This window comes from Pogoniulus pusillus, chromosome 1 (genome assembly GCF_015220805.1).
Source record: "Pogoniulus pusillus isolate bPogPus1 chromosome 1, bPogPus1.pri, whole genome shotgun sequence".
Lineage (NCBI taxonomy): Eukaryota > Metazoa > Chordata > Aves > Piciformes > Lybiidae > Pogoniulus > Pogoniulus pusillus.
This window is the reverse complement of record NC_087264.1, coordinates 18,719,876-18,739,003: the sequence shown is the minus strand read 5'-3', so window position 1 is coordinate 18,739,003 and position 19,128 is coordinate 18,719,876. Positions and strand designations below refer to the sequence as shown.

Genomic DNA, 19,128 nt, shown 5'->3' with positions numbered 1-19,128 from the left:
GGGAGATATAGGCTGGATGTGAGGAGGAAGTTGTTGTCAGAGAGAGTGATTGGCATTGGAATGGGCTGCCCAGGGAGGTGGTGGAGTCACTGTCCCTGGAGGTGTTGAAGCAAAGCCTGGCTGAGGCACTTAGTGCCATGGTCTGGTTGATTGGCCAGGGCTGGGTGCTAGGTTGGACTGGCTGAGCTTGGAGGTCTCTTCCAACCTGCTTGACTCTATGATTCTAAGGATCACAACCACCCAACATTGCCCTGCTCGCTAAACCACGTCCCAAACTGCCATGCCTACCCATTTTCTGGAACACTTTCAGGGATGACTGTGAGTCCACCAATTCCCAGGGGATTTTCTGCTTGCCTGAATTTTCTGCTGTCTTTCTGGTGTTCTGAATCAGCAACATTTCTATCACACAGCAGCAGGAAGAGCTTCAAACCCTGCCATTGTCGCTAACTTCTGCTGGGTCATGGAGGACACAGGGAGCAAAATAGCATGAGAAACGTTGTGTTTGGGGATTTAAGAATATCTTATGAGTTAAGCAGGCTAAATATGCACCTCACTGCTGTCTCTCTTCTCTCTGGGTGTCTTGATGAAGCAGCTTCAATCAGTTTAGCAGATGCATGCTTTATTATTATCCTGAGTCGCAAGCGTGGCTTGCTTTGAACATCTGAAGACAAAGGCAGCTAATTAACAACTGAAATCAGCAAACTGTGAGGTCTTAGCAGCTGAGAAAAAAAATAACCCAAACCAGACAAACCACAAGAGAGCAATTCCAGCCCTGTGATCTCAATGCCCTGTTTGGATGTGTGGAACTCCTCCAGCGCTTGGGTGGAGCTGGAGAAGCTGCTCCAATTTTGGTAGAATCATTTTGCTTGGAAAAGAAAGAATCACACAGAGGCACAGGGTGGTTTAGGTTGGAAGGGACCTCAAAGCTCAGCCAGTTCCAAATCCCTGCCATAGGCAGGGACACCTCCCACTTGAACAGGTTGTTCAAGGCCTCATCCATCCTGGCCTTGAAGACCTGCAGGGAGGTTGTGGAGCACAGAAGCACACAGTGTGATCTTTGATCTCCACAACCTCCCTGGGCAACCTGTGCCAGTGTCTCACCACCCTCACTGCAAACAACTTCTTCCTAACATCTAGTTTCAATCTCCCCTCTGCCAGTTCAAACCCATTCCTCCTTGTCCTGTCATGACAAAGCCTTGTCAATAATCCTTCTCCAGCCCTCCTGGAGCCCGCTTCAGATCCTGCAAGGCCACTCCAAGGTTTCCTGGAAGCTTTCTCTTCTCCATGTTGCAGAGCCCCAACTCTCTCAGCCTGTCCTCAGAGCAGACCTGCTGCTCTCAGCATCTTGGTCTCAAATTGTGCTAGGGCAAGTCTAGGCTGAATGTTAGGAGAAAGTTGTTGCCAGAGAGAGTGATTTGCATTGGAATGGGCTGCCCAGGGAGGTGGTGGAGTCACCATCCCTGGAGGTGTTGAAGCCAAGCCTGGCTGGGGCACTTAGTGCCATGGTCTGGGTGATTGGCTAGGGCTGGGTGCTAGGTTGTGCTGGCTGAGCTTGGAGGTCTCTTCCAACCTGCTTGATTCTGTGATTCTTCCAATGCTGTTCTTAGCATGCTTGTACCATCTGGATTTGGGAAATGGTTGGGTTCAATTCCAAGACTGAAGACTGAGAAATTGAACCTAATGGTGACAGAAATCTCTGTGGAAAACAGACTTGTGTAATTATTTTCATTTTGATTAATAGGCTTTAATGACACTGCAACACCCATGACTTCAGCTTAATTTAAAGAGTGATTAGTCAGTTAACTCTTCATCATTTGATCAGCCCAAAATGAGAATTTTAGCTGGGATGGGTTTTTTTCATGTCTTTCTCCTTACACTTGAATGATTCATCCAGCTGAGCTTCTTAATGCTACATCTTTCTCTGCTGCAGTAAGTTCTTCCTGTCTCCTCTGTGATTTCCTTCCTTCCTTCTTCCCAAGTTAACTGGTTCAGTGGTGGGAAATGCTCCCCTGACACAGCTTGAGACTCTGTCTCCTTTTTCTGTTGCTGGTTGCCTGGCAGAAGAGCCCAACCCCACCTGGCTACAGCCTCCCTTCAGGGAGTTGCAGACAGCAACGAGATCTGCCCTGAGCCTCCTCTTCTGCAGGCTGCACACCCCCAGCTCCCTCAGCCTCTCCTCACAGGGCTCTGCTCCAGGCCCCTCACCAGCCTTGCTGCCCTTCTCTCAACACCTTCCAGCACCTCAACATCTCTCTTGACTTGAGGAGCCCAGAACTGGACACAGCACTCAAGGTGTGGCCTGAGCAGTGCTGAGCACAGGGGCAGAATAACCTCTCTTGTCCTGCTGGCCACACTGCTCCTGATGCAGGCCAGGATGCCATTGGCTCTCCTGCCCACCTGGGCACACTGCTGCTTCATCTTCAGCTACTCTCTACCAGTACCCCCAGCTCCCTCTCTGCCTGGCTGCTCTCCAGCCACTCTATCCCCAGCCTGTAGCACTGCTATGACTCTTAAGTTCTGTGCACTGCCTGAAGTCCATAATTTCCCTCTCGAACTGCTGAGTGCCTCACTGTTCCAGTGCCTTTGGGAAACAAACACCCACAGACTCTTACACATATGTGCAGGGCTTGAAATAGTTGATTTTTGTCGAGCCTGCTTGGAAATTTGAATATCAATTAGCTGCGATTCCATTAGACGCTGAAGCTGGAGTTCTGGAGAGCTTTGACAAGTGTGCAGCATTGCCACTGAGATGAGCTGCCTAGAATGAAATCATAGAGTCATGGCATGGTTTGGATAGGGATGGATGTTAAAGATCATCTACTTCCAACCCTTTAGCCACGGGCAGGAATGCCTTCCACTAGACCAGGTTGTCTAAGTCCCCTCTTCAGCATCTCCAGAGGGGCCCATCCAGAAGGTCTCTGGGCTACTTGTTCCAGTGTCTTACCATGCTCACTGGGAAGATATTTTTTCTGCTTTTCAATCTAAATCTTCCCTCTCCTAGGTCAAAACCTTTGTCCCTCATCCTATCACCTTATCATCCTATCACAATGACTTCACTAATTGCAATGCCTCTGTGGAGCACCTTGACAGTGGTATCAAAAAAGCACTTTTGGGATGACCTTAGAAGCATCTCCACTGCCTGAGCAAAGTAGAGTCTTATATAACCACAACCCAGCAGAACATTTGTCCAAGCCTGCCCAACAACTGTGGAGTGTTGGGTGAAATTCCACAATTGCAAGCATTCTTTTGTCTCCTATTAGTGCTGCTTCTCCTGCTTTGATGCAGCTGTTGAGATCTTTCCAGTACTCCTGATGGAAAAATCAGTAGGGTTCTGCAGCAGGAATTCTCCCATTAATTGCTCATTATGAAGAGCTTTGGCAGAGGATTTGCCACATTGGCATTCCCAGCTGAAATTGTTTTGAGGATTCCTTATACTCTTAACAAAATCCATCCCCTGTCATTGAATCACAGAATAATTTGGGTTGGAAGGGACCTTAAAGATCATCTAGTTCCACCCCCCCACACCTTGCCATGGGCAGGAATACCTCCTATTAGACCAGGTTGCTCAAGGCCTTGTCCAACCTATCCTTGCACACCTCCAAGGAAGGGACATGCACAGCCTCCAGTGTCTCACCACCCTCACTGGAAAGAACTTTTTCCTAACCTCAAGCCTACATCTCCCCTTCTCCAACTTGAATCCATTCCCTCTTGTCCTACACTACAAGCCCTTGTTAAAGTCACTCCCCAATGGTGCAGCCTCATAGAATAGAATCATAGAATTATAGGGTGGTTTAGGTTGGAAGGCACCTCAAAGCTCATCCAATTCCAACCCCCCTGCCATAGGCAGAGACACCTCCCCCTGGAACAGGTCACTGAAGGCCTCATCCAACCTGGTCTTGAAGACCTCCAGGGAGGTTGTGGAGCACAGAAGCACAGAAGGAATGTCACCTGGGAGCCTTCTCCTCTCCAGACTGAACAGCCCCAACTCCCTCTGTCTCTCCTCACAACAGGGCAGCTCCAGCCCTCTGATCATCCTTGTGACCCTTCTCTGGACACCTTCCAGCACCTCCATAGCCCTCTTGTAGTAGGGGCTCCAAATCTGGATGCAGTTCTCCAGATGGGATCTCACCAGCATGGAGTAGAGGGAGGAGGATCACTGAGGAGCAGCTGAGGGCATTGGGGCTGTTTATTCTGGAGAAGAAGAGGCTGAGGGCAGACTTCATTGCTCTCTACAAGTCTCAGAAGGGGGGAGATTGGTGCCAGGTGCAGGTTGGTCTCTTCTCACTCTTGTCAGGTGACAGGAAGAGAGGACATGGCCTGAACTTGTGCCAAGATAGGTTGGAGATTAGGTCAAGTGTCTGTAGCGGGAGAATGGTCAGGCACTGGAAGAAGCTGCCCAGGGAGGTGGTGGAGTCACAGCAGCTGGTGATGCTCAGGAAAGGTGGCACTTCAGGATATGATGCAGTGGCTGTGGCAGAGTTGGGTTGACTGAAGGATCACAGAGGTCTTCTGCAACTGAAACATTCTGTGCTTGTCTGAGAGAAATTGGTTTGGAGAGTCTCAAGTCATAGCAGAGTTGAAAAGCACTGAGGAATTTGGGTCTTCATAGCAGAACACAGACTCAGAGAACCACGGGATTTCTTAGCATGGCAAAGGCCACCAAGCTCCAGTCATTAGTCTCACCCTGACAAGTCCCTGACTAACCCAAAGCCCTCAGCACTATGAATCGCTGTGGTTGGAGAGTTCAGGATACGATTTACCAGCTGTGATGCTGAGGGTTGTGGCTTAGTGACCACAATGGTGTTAGGTTGATGATTGGACTCTTTTCCAACCCAAACAATTCCAGGCTTCCATGACTCCCTGATTCTGTGAGTCGGTGTTGGATCCTGTTGGCTGCTAGGCAGCCTCCTTTGTTGTCCAGGGATGCGCTTTAACCGGCAGAGGGTGGGAAGCATTCATGTGTGAAGTGTTCCATTGCTCATCAAAAGAGATGGAACAGGTGTTTTGCCCTAAAAAACTGCATCAAGCTAATTTCCATCCTTCCCCCCCCCCCTTTCTTTCTTTATTCCTTTTTTGTATTCCACAAGTAGGAGACAGAACATTTCAGTTGCCTCATCCCTTTTCAGCCGCCGCCACCGTGCTTTGAAATAACCTTTACAACAAAACCTGAAAGCTCATTAGGAAATGCCACCTTAATTTGGAGCAACATGGCTCATAATTTGTTTCTCAGCTATTAAATTAAGTGTTTTGTGGAGGAGAAAGGAAGGTAACATTTACTTACAATCCCTGAGCTGTTACAAGAGATTATTGCTTGAATTATCCCAAATTTGGGAACGTGGTGTGGTGCTTGTTAATCAAGAGGCTCTTGAGTTTTAGTCTTCCTATGCAAAGCAAAGTGCAAGCAGCTAAAGAATCAGTTTAAAGCTCAGATTTCTTTTGAATGTGGAGGTCTCAAACTTGCTCATCTATTAAAATTATTAATGATGGGTTTCCAGCTTGCCCAGGGAGGTTGTGGATGCTCTCTCACTGGTGGTGTTCAAGGCCATGTGGGATGTGATTTTTAATCAGGTTCTGCGCTTCTGTGCTTCACAACCTCCCTGGAGGTGTTCAAACCAGGTTGGATGAGTTCTTTGCAGTGAGGGTGGTGAGACACTGGCACAGGTTGCCCAGGGAGGTTGTGGAGCACAGAAGCAGCTAAAGAATCAGTTTAAAGCTCAGATTTCTTTTGAATGTGGAGGTCTCAAACTTGCTCATCTATTAAAATTACTAATGATGGGTTTCCAGCTTGCCCAGGGAGGTTGTGAATGCTCTCTCACTGGAGGTGTTCAAGTCCAGGTTGAATATGGTCTTCATAGAATCAAGCAGGTTGGAAGAGACCTCCAAGATCATCCAGTCCAACCTAGCACCCAGCCCTAGCCAGTCAACCAGACCATGGCACTAAGTGCCTCATCCAGGCTTTTCTTGAACACTTCCAGGGACGGTGCCTCCACCACCTCCCTGGGCAGCCCATTCCAATGCCAATCACTCTCTCTGCCAACAACTTCCTCCTCACATCCAGCCTAGACCTGCCCTGGCACAACTTGAGACTCTGTCCCCTTGTTCTGTTGCTGGTTGTCTGGGAGAAGAGGCCACCCCCCACCTGGCTACAATGTCCCTTCAGGGAGTTGTAGACCTTCGATCACATTCTGTGCTTCTGTGATTCTGTGCTCTACAACCTCCCTGAAGGTGTTCAAACCAGGTTGGATGAGTTCTTTGCAGTGAGGGTGGTGAGACACTGGCACAGGTTGCCCAGGGAGGTTGTGGAGCACAGAAGCAGTGAGGGTGGTGAGACACTGGCACAGGTTGCCCAGGGAGATTGTGGAGCACAGAAGCACAGAATCTGATCAAAGATCAGTATCTGAAGGGGAGTTACAGGTTGCCTGTAGAGGTGGGAGATCCCTGTAACCATTTCAGGTCATATTGTCTAGGGCTCTGAGCAACCTGCTCTAGTTATTGATGTCCCTGCCTACTGCAGAGGAGTTGGACTGAGTGTACTTTGAAGGTCCCATCCCACTCAACCCAGTCTGTGATTCTCTGATGCACCCTGTGCCACCATCCCTGGGCCATTAGGACCTGCTAGTTTGAGGAGTTCACTCAGGGGGTTTGAATCAGGTCTATTTTTACACTCATCAGAAGAATAAAGCAAACATTTGCTCTGTGAAATTACATCACCAAGGCTTTGTTACTTTTCTGCTCATGTTTTCTTTCGAAAGACTTCAGCTCACAGTAGCACATCTCAGACAGATGTGGTCTGGAGCAACATGGGGTTTTGTTGACTACTTAGGTCATTGTTTGAGGCTTTGAGCATCCCAGTCTGCTTGCAGGCGTCACAGAATCGCAGAATTAACCATGTTGGAAAAGACCTCCAGGATCATCAAGTGCAATCTGTCACCTAACCCTTCTAATTAACTAAGTGACTCATGAAGCCTTCTCTTAAATGCCTCCAGGGACAGTGACTCCACCACCTCCCTGGGCAGCCCATTCCAATGCCAATCACTCTCTCTGACAACAACTTCCTAACAACATCCAGCCTAGACCTCCGCTGGCACAGCCTGAGGCTGTGTCCCCTTCTTCTGTTGCGGGGTGCCTGGCAGAAGAGCCCAACCCCACCTGGCTGCAGCCTCCCTTCAGGGAGTTGGAGACAGCAATGAGCTGTGCCCTGAGCCTCCTCTTCTGCAGGCTGCACACCCCCAGCTCCCTCAGCCTCTCCTCACAGGGCTGTGCTCCAGGCCCCTCCCCAGCCTTGCTGCCCTTCTCTGGACACCTTCCAGCACCTCAACATCTTTCTTAAATTGAGGGTTCCAGCTGACTGCAGTGGGGTTGGACTGGGTGACCTTTCAAGGTCCCTTTCAACCCAAACTAGTCTGTGATTCTATGAGTCTGTGAAGCTCCACAGCCCTGCAGGTAGATAACCTCTCACTGAAGCTCACCACTGTGTTGCCTACTGCATGATTTGGAGGTTGAGCGATTTTAGTAAGTACTTGGTAAAAATAACTACTTCTTTGTTAAGTTCATTTATTTTCTTTTCCTTCTTCAACCTATTTGTACTTTCAGGTAAACCTTATAACCTGTTGCCCAGGGTGTCATGGATGCCCCTTGCCTGGAGGTGCTTAAGGCCAGGTTGGATGAAGCTTTGAGCAACCTGGTTTAGTGGAAGGTGTCCTTGTCCATGGCAGGGGAGGTTAGAACTGGATGATCCTTAAACTCCTTCCCAACCCAAACCATTCTATGAATAATAAACAATAGTAGCACCCTGCTGCCAGGAATCTACTTGTTCCTGATGGACTAGAGTCAAAATTATTAGCCTTCTCCCATTCCAAGGGCTCATGAAAGTATTCCCTATGGAAGAGGAGTGAATTTGGTTGGGAGGATGAAATTTTCTTTAAAGCTGATGCAGAGGCAGTAATTATTTGATATCTGTATTTTAATCAAGAGAAATATGTTCTACAGCCTGTGATGAATTTACCTGCTCAACATTAAATGCAGGGAGCTAAAAGAAGGGGGAATGTGCATTAAATGACTCCATTAAATTGCTGCTTTAAAGGAAAACAGCTGCATGCACACCAGCTATGTGCTGGTGGATCCTGCCATTAGGATGCAAATGAGGCTGGCTATTTATTTCCAAAGCTTTAGAAAGTATTTTGTCTGAGAGATATTTAAATGAAAATGGTGTGTAAGAAACAAGGAGCAGAGATGAAAAACAGAAGGAAATTAAGTATTAGTGGGTACATAATAGAAATGTGATTGACATTATCATGTATACTATGGTATATGTTGTTGTAGCCCAAATTCTGAGTGGTAAATGAAGATCTCCTGGTGCTTGCTGTTGTGCAAAGGAAAACATACTCTAGATTCTACTGCAGAAATCCTAAAATTAGGGCTTTTGGAGCTGGGTTGACTCTGTTTTGCTGTTGGCTTGTCTGTGAGTGATGCATGTGCTTCTCAGAGCAGAGGCTCTTCCCAGGCCAGAGACTCTTCCTAGGCCAGAGACGCTCTTCTCATGACAAAGACTCTTCTCGTGGCAAAGACTCTTCCAATGACAGAGTCTTCCAATGACAAAGAGTCTTCCAATGACAAAGACTTTTCTCATGACAAAGACTCTTCTCATGACTAAGACTCTTCCCATGACAAAGACTCCTGCTGTGACAAAGAATCTTCCAAAGACAAAGGCTCTTCCCATGACAAAGACTCTTCCTGTGGCAATGACTTTTCCAGTGACAGTCTTCCATGACAAAGATTCATCCACTGACAAAGGACTCTTCCCATGACAAAGAGTCTTCCAATGACAAAAACTTTTCTCATGACAAAGATTCTTCCAATGACAAAGACTCATCCAGTGACAAAGATTCTTCCCATGACAAGGACTCTTGCCATGACAAAGAGTCTTCCAATGACAAAGACCCTTCTTGTGGCAAAGACTCTTCCCATGACAAAGACTCTTCCAGTGACAAAGACTCTTCCTATGGCAAAGACTCTTCCAGTGACAAAGACTCTTCCTATGGCAAAGACTCTTCCCATGAAAAAGACTCTTCTTATGGCAAAGACTCTTCCAGTGACAAAGACTCTTCTTGTGGCAAAGACTCTTGCCATGACAGAGTCTTCCAATGACAAAGACTCTTCCAGTGACAAAGACTTTTCCGTGACAAAGACTCTTCCAGTGACAAAGACTCTTCCCATGACAAAGACTCTTCCCATGAAAAAGACTCTTGCCATAACAGAGAGTCTTCCAAAGACAAAGACTCTTCCCATGACAAAGACTCTTCCCATGACAGACTCTTCCAATGACAAAGACTCTTCCCATGACAGACTCTTCCAATGACAAAGACTCTTTCCATGACAAAGACTCTTTCCATAACAAAGACTCTTCCCATGACAAAGACTCTTGCCATAACAGAGAGTCTTCTAAAGACAAAGACTCTTCCCATGACAAAGACTCTATGAACCATGATGGCGCCTGCTGAAGCCTGACCGTATCTGGCTTGTTCTCTCTGCTTTTCCAGACTTGGATGACCCAGTGGTGACAGTCCACCAGAGCATTGGGGAAGCAAAGGAGCAGTTCTACTATGAGAGGACAGTGTTTCTCAGGTGCGTTGCCAACTCCAACCCACCAGTCCGGTACAGCTGGAGACGTGGCCAGGAGGTGCTGCTGCAAGGCTCTGATAAAGGAGTGGAGATCTATGAGCCCTTCTTTACCCAGGTAGGAATGCAGGGATAGATTTTGTTACTCCTTAATCAGCTTGCAGCTCCCTGTGACTCCATCTACCTGTGTATGCCTACTGGGGTTCTGAGGTGGGCAATGATGTGCTCGAGTTGGTCCAGAGAAGGGCTGTGAAGCTGGTGTAGCAGACAGGTCTTGGGATGACCAGCTGAGGGAAACGGATTGTTGGTGTGGTCAGCAGCACTAAAGAAGTCCTTCTGCCCCTATATTCAGCACTGGTCAGGCCACACCTGGAATGCTGTGTCCAGCTCTGGGCTCCTCAATTCAGGAGAGATGTTGAGGTGCTGGAAGGTGTCCAGAGAAGGGCAGCAAGGCTGGGGAGGGGCCTGGAGCACAGCCCTGTGAGGAGAGGCTGAGGGAGCTGGGGGTGTGCAGCCTGCAGAAGAGGAGACTCAGGGCAGACCTCATTGATGTCTGCAGCTACCTGAAGGGAGGCTGTAGCCAGGTGGGATTGGTCTCTTCTCCCAGGCAAGTCTGGTCTCCAAGCTCCAAACACAGGGGTTTGATGGGTGGACCACTGGATGGATAAAGAAGTGACTTGATGGCCACACCCAGAGAGTGGCTGTCAGTGGTTCCATGTCCAAGTAGAGGCCAGTGACAAGTGGAGTCCCTCAGGAATCGATCCTGGGATCAGTCTTGTTTATCATCTTTGTGGGTGCCATGGGCAGGGGCGCTGAGTGCAGCCTCAGCAAGTTTGCTGCTGACACCAAGCTGTGTGGTGCAGCAGCCAGGCTGGAGGGCAGGGATCCATCCAGAGGCACCTGCACAGGCTGCAGAGGTGGGCACAAGTCAACCTCAGGAGGTTCAACAAGACCAAGGGCAAGGTCCTGCAGCTGGGTCCAGGCAATGCCAAGCACAAATCCAGGCTGGGCAGTGAGCAGCTGGAGAGCAGCCCTGAGGAGAGGCACTTGGGGGTGCTGGTGGACGAGAAACTCAATAGGAGCCAGCGGTGTGCACTTGCAGCCCAGAAAGCCAAGCAGAGCCTGGGCTGCAGCAGCAGAAGTGTGGGCAGCTGGGTGAGGGAGGTGATTCTCCACCTCTGCTCTGCTCTGCTCTGCTGAGACCTCACCTGGAGTACTGCATCCAGTTCTGGAGCCCCCATTACAAGAGGGATGTGGAGATGCTGGAACATGTCCAAAGCAGGTCCAGGAGGATGCTCAAAGGGCTGCAGCAGCTCTGCTGTGAGCACAGACTGAAAGAGTTGGGGCTGTGCAGGCTGCAGAAGAGGAGGCTGTGAGGTGACCTTCCAATATCTGAAGGGGGCCTAGAAAAAGGCTGGGTAGGGACATTTTAGGCTGAAGGTGTTTCAGGCCAGGCTGGCTGAGGCTGTGTGCAGCCTGCTCTAGGGTAGGGTGTCCCTGCCCATGGCAGGGGGGTTGGAACTGGCTGCTCCTTGTGGTCCCTTCCAGCCCTGCCTGGTTCTGTGGTTCTATGAGGTGGCTCTCTATCATGTCCTAATACCAAACAATTCTTTCAGTAGTTTTTTGTTGTAAAACTGTGGACTGGGAAGCTATGGGAAGATGCTTGTTTAGTGCTGTCTGCAGGAGCCCCTTTGAAATCCTTTTGCTGGAGCTCTGCAAGGCCAAACCTCTGATTTCTTTGCTTTGCCACTACAATGCAAAATGACTCTGCAAAGACGTTCCAGTATGAAAAGCATTTCAAAGAGGCTAAACTCTCTGGCAGCTCCCTCTGTTAGGTTTAGATTTGGAATGTATTTTTCCCCCTTTTTACTCTGTTTTTCACTTCTTTGAATAGCATTTTTTTTGTTGCTGGAGAATGACACGCTTCAAAAGATGAGGTGGCAGAAATGGACGGGAGTAGAGCTTTAAGTCTTCCTGCTCCAGCTCAGACTGAGCCATCAAAAAAGTTCTCTCAGACTGAATTTGTTGTTAGCACATTTGCACAGTCTGGAAATGAAGTCATAGAGTTTTGGAGGTTGGAAAAGACCTCTAAGATCATTGAGTCCAACTATCAACCACCATGGCCATTATATCGTGCCCCAAAGTGCCATGGCCACATGTTTTTTATCAACACCTCCAGGTGCTGTGACTCCATCACCTCCCTGGGCAGCCTGATCACTCTTTCAGCAAAGAAATGTAGCTGATTATGTTGTCTGCTAACAAAAGTGGATGGTGGAGTTTGGGAAAAAGAAGGACATTGAGGGGCTACAGCAGGTTGAGAGAAGGACATCAAAGCTGGTGAAAGATCTAGAGAACAGATGTGGTGAGGAGCATAGAAGCATAGAATCAGTCAGGGTTGGAAGGGACCACAAGGAGCATCCAGTTTCTACTCTCCTGCCTGTGACAAAGACACCTCACACTAGATCAGGCTGGCCACAGCCTCATCCAGCCTGGACTTAAACACTTGCAGGGATGAGGCTTCCACCACCTCCTGGGCAACCCCTTCCAGGCTCTCACCACCCTCATGCTGAAGAACTTCTTCCTAACCTCCACTCTGAATCTACTCATTTCTAGCTTGGTTCCATTTCCCCCAGTCCTGTGCCTACCTGACAGCCTAAAAAATCTTTCCCCAGCTTTCTTGTAGCCCAGTTCAGATAGTGGAAGGCCACAGGAAAGTCACCTGGGAGCCTTCTCTCCAGACAGAACAGCCCCAACTCCCTCAGTCTCTCCTCACAACAGGGCAGCTCCAGCCCTCTGATCATCCTTGTGACCCTTCTCTGGACACCTTCCAGCACCTCCATAGCCCTCTTGTAGTAGGGGCTCCAAATCTGGATGCAGTTCTCCAGATGGGATCTCACCAGCATGGAGTAGAGGGAGGAGGATCACTGAGGAGCAGCTGAGGGCATTGGGGCTGTTTATTCTGGAGAAGAAGAGGCTGAGGGCAGACTTCATTGCTCTCTACAAGTCTCAGAAGGGGGGAGATTGGTGTCAGGTGCAGGTTGGTCTCTTCTCACTCTTGTCAGGTGACAGGAAGAGAGGACATGGCCTGAACTTGTGCCAAGATAGGTTGGAGATTAGATCAAATGTCTGTAGTGGGAGAATGGTCAGGCACTGGAAGAAGCTGCCCAGGGAGGTGGTGGAGTCACAGCAGCTGGTGATGCTCAGGAAAGGTGGCACATCAGGATATGATGCAGTGGCTGTGGCAGAGTTGGGTTGACTGAAGGATCACAGAGGTCTTCTGCAACTGAAACATTCTGTGCTTGTCTGAGAGCAGAGTTGAAAAGCACTGAGGAATTTGGGTCTTCATAGCAGAACACAGACTCAGAGAACCACAGGATTTCTTAGCATGGCAAAGGCCTCCTAGCTCCTTGAGTCCAATCATTAGTCTCACACTGACAAGTCCTTAACTAACCCAAACCCCTCAGCACAACATCTCATCACTATGAAGTGCTAGGGTTGGAAAGGAGCACCAGCATCAGCCAGTCCAACCTTCATCCCAGCAGCCTTCAGCATGAGACCACAAGCACCACATCCACTCTCCTTTGAAACACCTCCAGGGATGGCAACTCCCACCCCCCTGGGCAGCCTGTGCCAGTGCCTGACCACCTGCTCAGGTAAGAACTTCCTCCCAACAGCCAACCTGAACCTCCCCTGATGCAACTTGAGGCCATTTCCTCTTGTCCTGGCATTAGTAACTGGGGAGAAGAGACCAGCTCTAGCCTCACTACAGCCTCCTTTGAGGGACTTGTAGAGGGCAATAAGGTCCCCTCTCAGCCTCCTCTTCTCCACACTAAACACCCCCAGCTCCCTCAGCTGCTCCTCGCAGGCCATGTTTGCCAGACCTCTCCCCAGCCTCCTTGCCCTTCTCTGCACCTGCTCCAGCACCTCAGTGTCCCTCCTAGACTGTGGTGACCAAACCTGGACACAGGACTTGAGGTGTGGTCTCAGGAGTGCTGAGTACAGGGCATGATCACCTCCCTACTCCTGCTGCTCACACCACTGCTGATCCAGGTCAGGATGCTGTTGGCCTTCTTGGCCACCTGGGCACACTGCTGGCTCGTGTTCAGCTGCTGCCCACCAACACCCCCAGATCCTTTTCTGCCAGGCAGCTCTCCAGCCACTGCTCCCCCATCCTGTAGGGGTTGTTGTGGCCAAAGTGCAGGACCTGGCACTTGGCCTTGTTAAAGCTCATGCAGTTGGCCTGCACCTTTGATAAATACTGTTCAGGTAATGCTTTGAGAACACCTTTTTCTTCTTGTTTTTTTTCCTTTTTATTGGACTTGACATTTTTATATTGCCACAGCAGTTTGGTCCTTCCCTGCCAAACGTGTTTCCTGGAACGTTGCAGAGATGAGAATTGGATTAAACAGCCAAGCAGTTGGTCTCCTAAGTGTCATGAGATTGCTCTGAATTTCACAAGTACGGACCCAGTTTAGCAAATTTGTGGCTGCTTTCCATGTCTAAACTGCAGGGGTTTTATGTTTTGGGTGAGAGTCTTCCCTGACATGGGGCTTTTGGAGTTAATCTTTCAATTTGGAAATGCTGATATTGGGGGGTTTCAGCCCAGAGAAGAGGAGGCTCAGGGCAGACCTCATTGCTGTCTGCAACTGCATGATGGGAGGCTGTAGCCAGGTGGGGTTGGTCTCTTCTGCCCGGTAGCCAGCAACAGAAGAAGGGGACACAGCCTCAAGTTGTGCCAGGGGAGGTCTAGGCTGGATGTTGTTAGGAAGTTCCTGGCAGACAGAGTGATTGGCATTGGAATGGGCTGCCCAGGTAGGTGGTGGAGTCCCCATGCCTGGAGGTGTTTAAGAGGAGGCTGCATGAGACACTTAGTGCCATGGTATGATTGTTTGGGTAGGGCTGGGTGCTAGCTTGGGCTGGATGAGTTTGGAGATCTCTTTCAACCTGCTTGATTCTGTGATTCTATGATTCTGTTATTATCTTTGCTGTCACCTAATCAGAGGCTCTTCCCTGGCCAGAGACTCTTCCCATGACAAAGACTGTTCCTGTGGCAAAGACTCTTCCAGTGACAAAGACTCTTCCAATGACAAAGACTCTTCCAATGACAAAGACTCTTCCAGTGACAAAGATTCTTCTCATGACAAAGACTCTCCCAATGACAAAGACTCTCCCTATGACACAGATTCTTCCCATGACAAAGACTCTCCCAATGACAAAGACTTAATCTTATCTAAGTTTTTTTTACTGTACTAACTGTGTCACAAAATCCCAACGTGGTGGGGTTGGAAGGGACATCAGGAGATGACCAAACACAAGGACTTGCCCAGGATCACAATGGCCACATGGGTTTAGAGTGTCCCCAGAGAAAGGGACACCACAACTTCTCTAGGCAGCCTGCTTCAGGCACCCAGTACCCTCTCACCAGATAAGTTTCTCCTTATCTTCAAGTGGAACCACCTGGGTTCCAGTCTGTGCCCACTGCCCCTTGTCCTGTCACTGAGCACCACTGGCAAGAGCCTGGCCCCATCCTCTGTGGATACTCACACGGCTTGCCCAGGATCACACTGTCCAGGTGGCTTTGGAATCTCTCCAGAGAAGGAGACTCCACAAGCTCTCAGGGCAGCCTGCTCCAGCACTCCAGCACCCCCACACCAAACAAATGTCTCCTGCTGTCCAGATGGAACCTTGTGGGTTCTGGTTTGTGTCTGTTGCCCCTTGTTCTGTCACTAGGCACCACTGATAAGAGTCTGGCCTCATTCTCTTGCTTCTCACAGGTCCTTTGGCTTTGAGAAGCATTGAGAAGATCTCCTCTCAGGCTGCTCTTGTCCAGGCTCAACATTCCCAGATCTCTCAGCCTTTCCTCCTCACAGAGATGCTCCAGGCCCCTCAGTATCTTTGGAGCTTCAACTGGACTTTCTCCAGCAGTTCCCTGTCTCTCTTGAAGTGGAGAGCTCAGAACTGGAGACAGTGCTCTGTATGTGGCCTGTCTAGCACAGAGTAGATGGTTAGGAGGACCTCCCTCAGCCTGCTGGCCACACTTTCTCATGCACCCCAGGAGACCCTTGGCCTTCATGGCCATGAAGACACATTGCTTGCTCATGGGCAACTTATTATCCCCTAGGAATCCCAGCTGCTTCTCCCAGCAGGTCAGCCTCTCAACTGCACAGGTGCAGGCAGTTATCTTCGCCCAGGGGCAGGGTCCTACACTGGACCTTGTTGAATATCATAAAGTTCCACTCACTCAGCTCTCCAACTTGGCCAGCTCTCACTGAAGGGCAGCATGGCCTGATGATGTGGCAGCCACTCTACTATGTTTGGTGTCATCAGCAAATTTCTGTCCCATGAAATTGTCCCAAGATCTGGACAGGCTGGAGCCCAGGGCAGACTGGAGCCCAGAGCAGACTGGAGACCTGGACAGACTGGAGAGATGAACAGACTGGAGACCTGGACAGACAGAACTAGGCACCAAAGTACCAAATGAGGTTCAACAAGGACAAGTGCAGAGTGCTGCACCTGGGCAGCAATAATAAACTGCACCAGGACAGGCTGGGAGGTGACCTGCTGGAGAGTAGCCCTGAGGAGAGGGACCTGGGAGTGCTGGGGGAGAACATCCATGGCACAGCAATGTGCCCTGGTGGCCAAGAGGCCAATGGGATCCTGGGGTGTATTAGGAAGAGTGTGTCCAGCAGATCAAGGGAGGTTCTCCTTTGCCTCTACTCTGCCCAGCTGAGACCTCATCTTAAGCACTGCCTTCAGTTTTGGGCTCCCCAGTTAAAGAGGGACAGGGATCTGCTGGAGAGGGTCCAGTGAAGGGCTATGAGGATGATGAGGGGACTGGAGGACATGGCTGATGAGAAGAGGCTGAGGGACCTGGGGCTGCTTAGTCTGGAGAAGAGAAGACTGAGAGGGGATCTGATAAATGTTTATCACTATCTGAGGGCTGGGGGTCAGGAGGGGGGGACAGGCTCTGCTCACTGCTCCCTGGGATAGGACAAGGAGCAATGGATGGAAGCTGCAGCACAGGAGGTTCCAGCTCAACACAAGGGGGAACTTCTTTACTGTGAGGTCCCAGAGCCCTGGCACAGGCTGCCCAGAGAGGTTGTGCAGTCTCCTTCTCTGGAGCCTTTGCAGGCCTGTCTGGATGTGTTCCTGTGTGCCCTGAGCTAGATTGCATGGTCCTGTTGTGGCAGGGGGGTTGGACTGGATGAGCTCTTTGTGTCCCTTCCAACCCCTGACATTCTGTGAGCTGTGATCCTATGACATTAGAGTCAGTATTTATTTTTGAGGAAACCTCTTTTTGGGTTACTAGGAGCATTCTTCCTGGAACCTCTCTCTGGCCTGAATGAATGCCTAAATCAGGTTGTCATGTTGACAGTCCCAAACTTACCCATCACCTTGTTAGATTTATTGGAGGTCAGGTTGAATTAGTGTATCTTGTCAGTGTTCCTACAACATCTGATAGACAGTTTTTAAGAGGAAAAGATGTAATTAAAGGGTCCAGAGCCAGAAATGTCTCCTGGATGTCTCTGCCTAAGTGCTTCATTTTCTGATATTGTAGCAAACACTGAGAGCTGACAAAAAGAGGGAGGGAGCAGTTGAGCATGAAAAGATACCAATGTGCGGTGGCATTTCTTGGGGTGATGTCTTTAAAGCTTGAGGAGGGTAGATGTAGTCTGGAGATAAAGAGGAAATTCTTTACAGTAATTGTGGTAAGACACTGAAACAGGTTGCCCAGGGAGGTTTGTAGAATCCTTGAATCAGTCAGGGTTGGAAGGGACCACAAGGAGCAGCCAGTTCCAACCCCCCTGCCATGAGCAGGGACACCCTGCCCCAGAGCAGGCTGCACACAGCCTCAGCCAGCCTGGCCTTAAACACCTCCAGCCATGGGGCCTCAACCACCTCCCTGGGCAACCCATTCCAGCCTCTCACCACTCTCATGCTCAACAACTTCCTCCTCACCTCCAGGCTGACTCTCCCTACCTCCAGCTCTGCTCCATTCCCCCCAGTCCTGTCACTCCCTGACACCCTAAAAAGTCCCTCCCCAGCTTTTTTGGAGGCTCCCTTCAGATCCTGGAAGGCCACAAGAAGGTCACCTGGGAGCCTCCTCTTCTGCAGACTGAACAGCCCCAACTCTTTCAGTCTGTGCTCACAGCAGAGCTGCTGCAGCCCTCTCAGCATCCTCCTGGCCCTGCTCTGGACACACTCCAGCATCTCCACATCCCTCTTGTAATGAGGGCTCCAGAACTGGATGCAGTACTCCAGGTGAGGTCTCAGCAGAGTGCAGTAGAGGAGGAGAATCACCTCCCTGGCCCTGCTGGCCACACTTCTGCTGCTGCAGCCCAGGCTCTGCTTGGCTTTCTGGGCTGCAAGTGCACACTGCTGGCTCCTCTTGAGCTTCTCATCCACCAGCACCCTCAAGTCCCTCTCCTCAGGGCTGCTCTTCAGCCACTCACTGCCCAGCCTGCATTTGTGCTTGGCATTGCCTGGACCCAGCTGCAGGACCTTGCCCTTGGTCTTGTTGAACCTCCTGAGGTTGGCTTGTGCCCACCTCTGCAGCCTGTGCAGGTCCCTCTGGATGGATTTCTGCCCTCCAGCCTGCCTGCTGCACCACACAGCTTGGTGTGCTCAGCTGTTGTGGATACCCCTTTCCTGGAGGTGTTCAAAACCAGGCTGAATGAGGTTTTGAGCAACCTGGTCTAGTGGGAGGTGTCTCTGCTTGTGGCAGAGGGTTTGGATCTGGATGATCTTTCAGGTTCCTCCAAACTGAAGCCATTGTAGGGAAGTAAATATTCTAAAGAGTTAGAACCCCATCAAGTCTATTTTTTCCCCACTCTTCTTTCTTGACTTATGAAAACACAGAAGACACCTAGAAAGTGGACAGAAATGAATTCTTTAACTCTAAACAGACACAGGTGACACTAAACTGGGTGGGCTGAGGCCAGGGGGATGAGGATCAAGAAGGCTAAGTGCTGGGTCCTGCGCTTGGGTCACAATAACCTCTTGAACGCTCCAGGCTTGGGGCAGAATGGGCTGGAAAGTTGCCTGGCAGAAAACTGTCTGGGGGTGCTGAAGATGTGTGCCCAACAGCATCCTGGCCTGCATCAGTGACACTGTGGCCAGCAGGACCAAGGCAGTGGTTGTCCTGCTTTACTGAGCACTGGTGAGGACACACCTCACATAGTGGCTTCAGTTTCAGGGCCCTCACTCTGAGAGGGACGTTGAGATGCTGGAGCAGGTCCAGAGAAAGGCAACAAAGGGTCTAGTGCCATGGTCTGGTTGATTGGACAGGGCTGGGTGCTAGGTTGGACTAGATGATCTTGGAGGTCTCTTCCAGCCTGGTTGATTGCATGATTCTAGAGAACAGGTCTGGTAAGCAGCAGCTGAGGGAACTGCAATAGTTTAGCCTGGAAAAGAGGAGACTGAGGGGAGAACATCTCACTCTCTGTGGCTCCCTGAACTGAGGTTGGGGCTAGCTGGGGCTTGGTCTCTTCTGCCTAGTAACAAGTGCTA

The 19,128-nt window shown here is 50.0% G+C and overlaps 1 protein-coding gene across 2 annotated transcripts in view; it reads left to right on the top strand.

Annotated features, from left to right (window-relative positions):
* Positions 1 to 19,128, top strand: part of MDGA2 (MAM domain containing glycosylphosphatidylinositol anchor 2) — a 453,583-nt gene that overhangs the window by 240,526 nt on the left and 193,929 nt on the right. For both annotated transcript variants that reach the window (XM_064142804.1, XM_064142812.1), the window contains exon 4: positions 9,540 to 9,736. In XM_064142804.1, the coding sequence (XP_063998874.1) occupies positions 9,540 to 9,736 (197 nt within the window). The remainder of the gene's footprint in view (positions 1 to 9,539; positions 9,737 to 19,128) is intronic.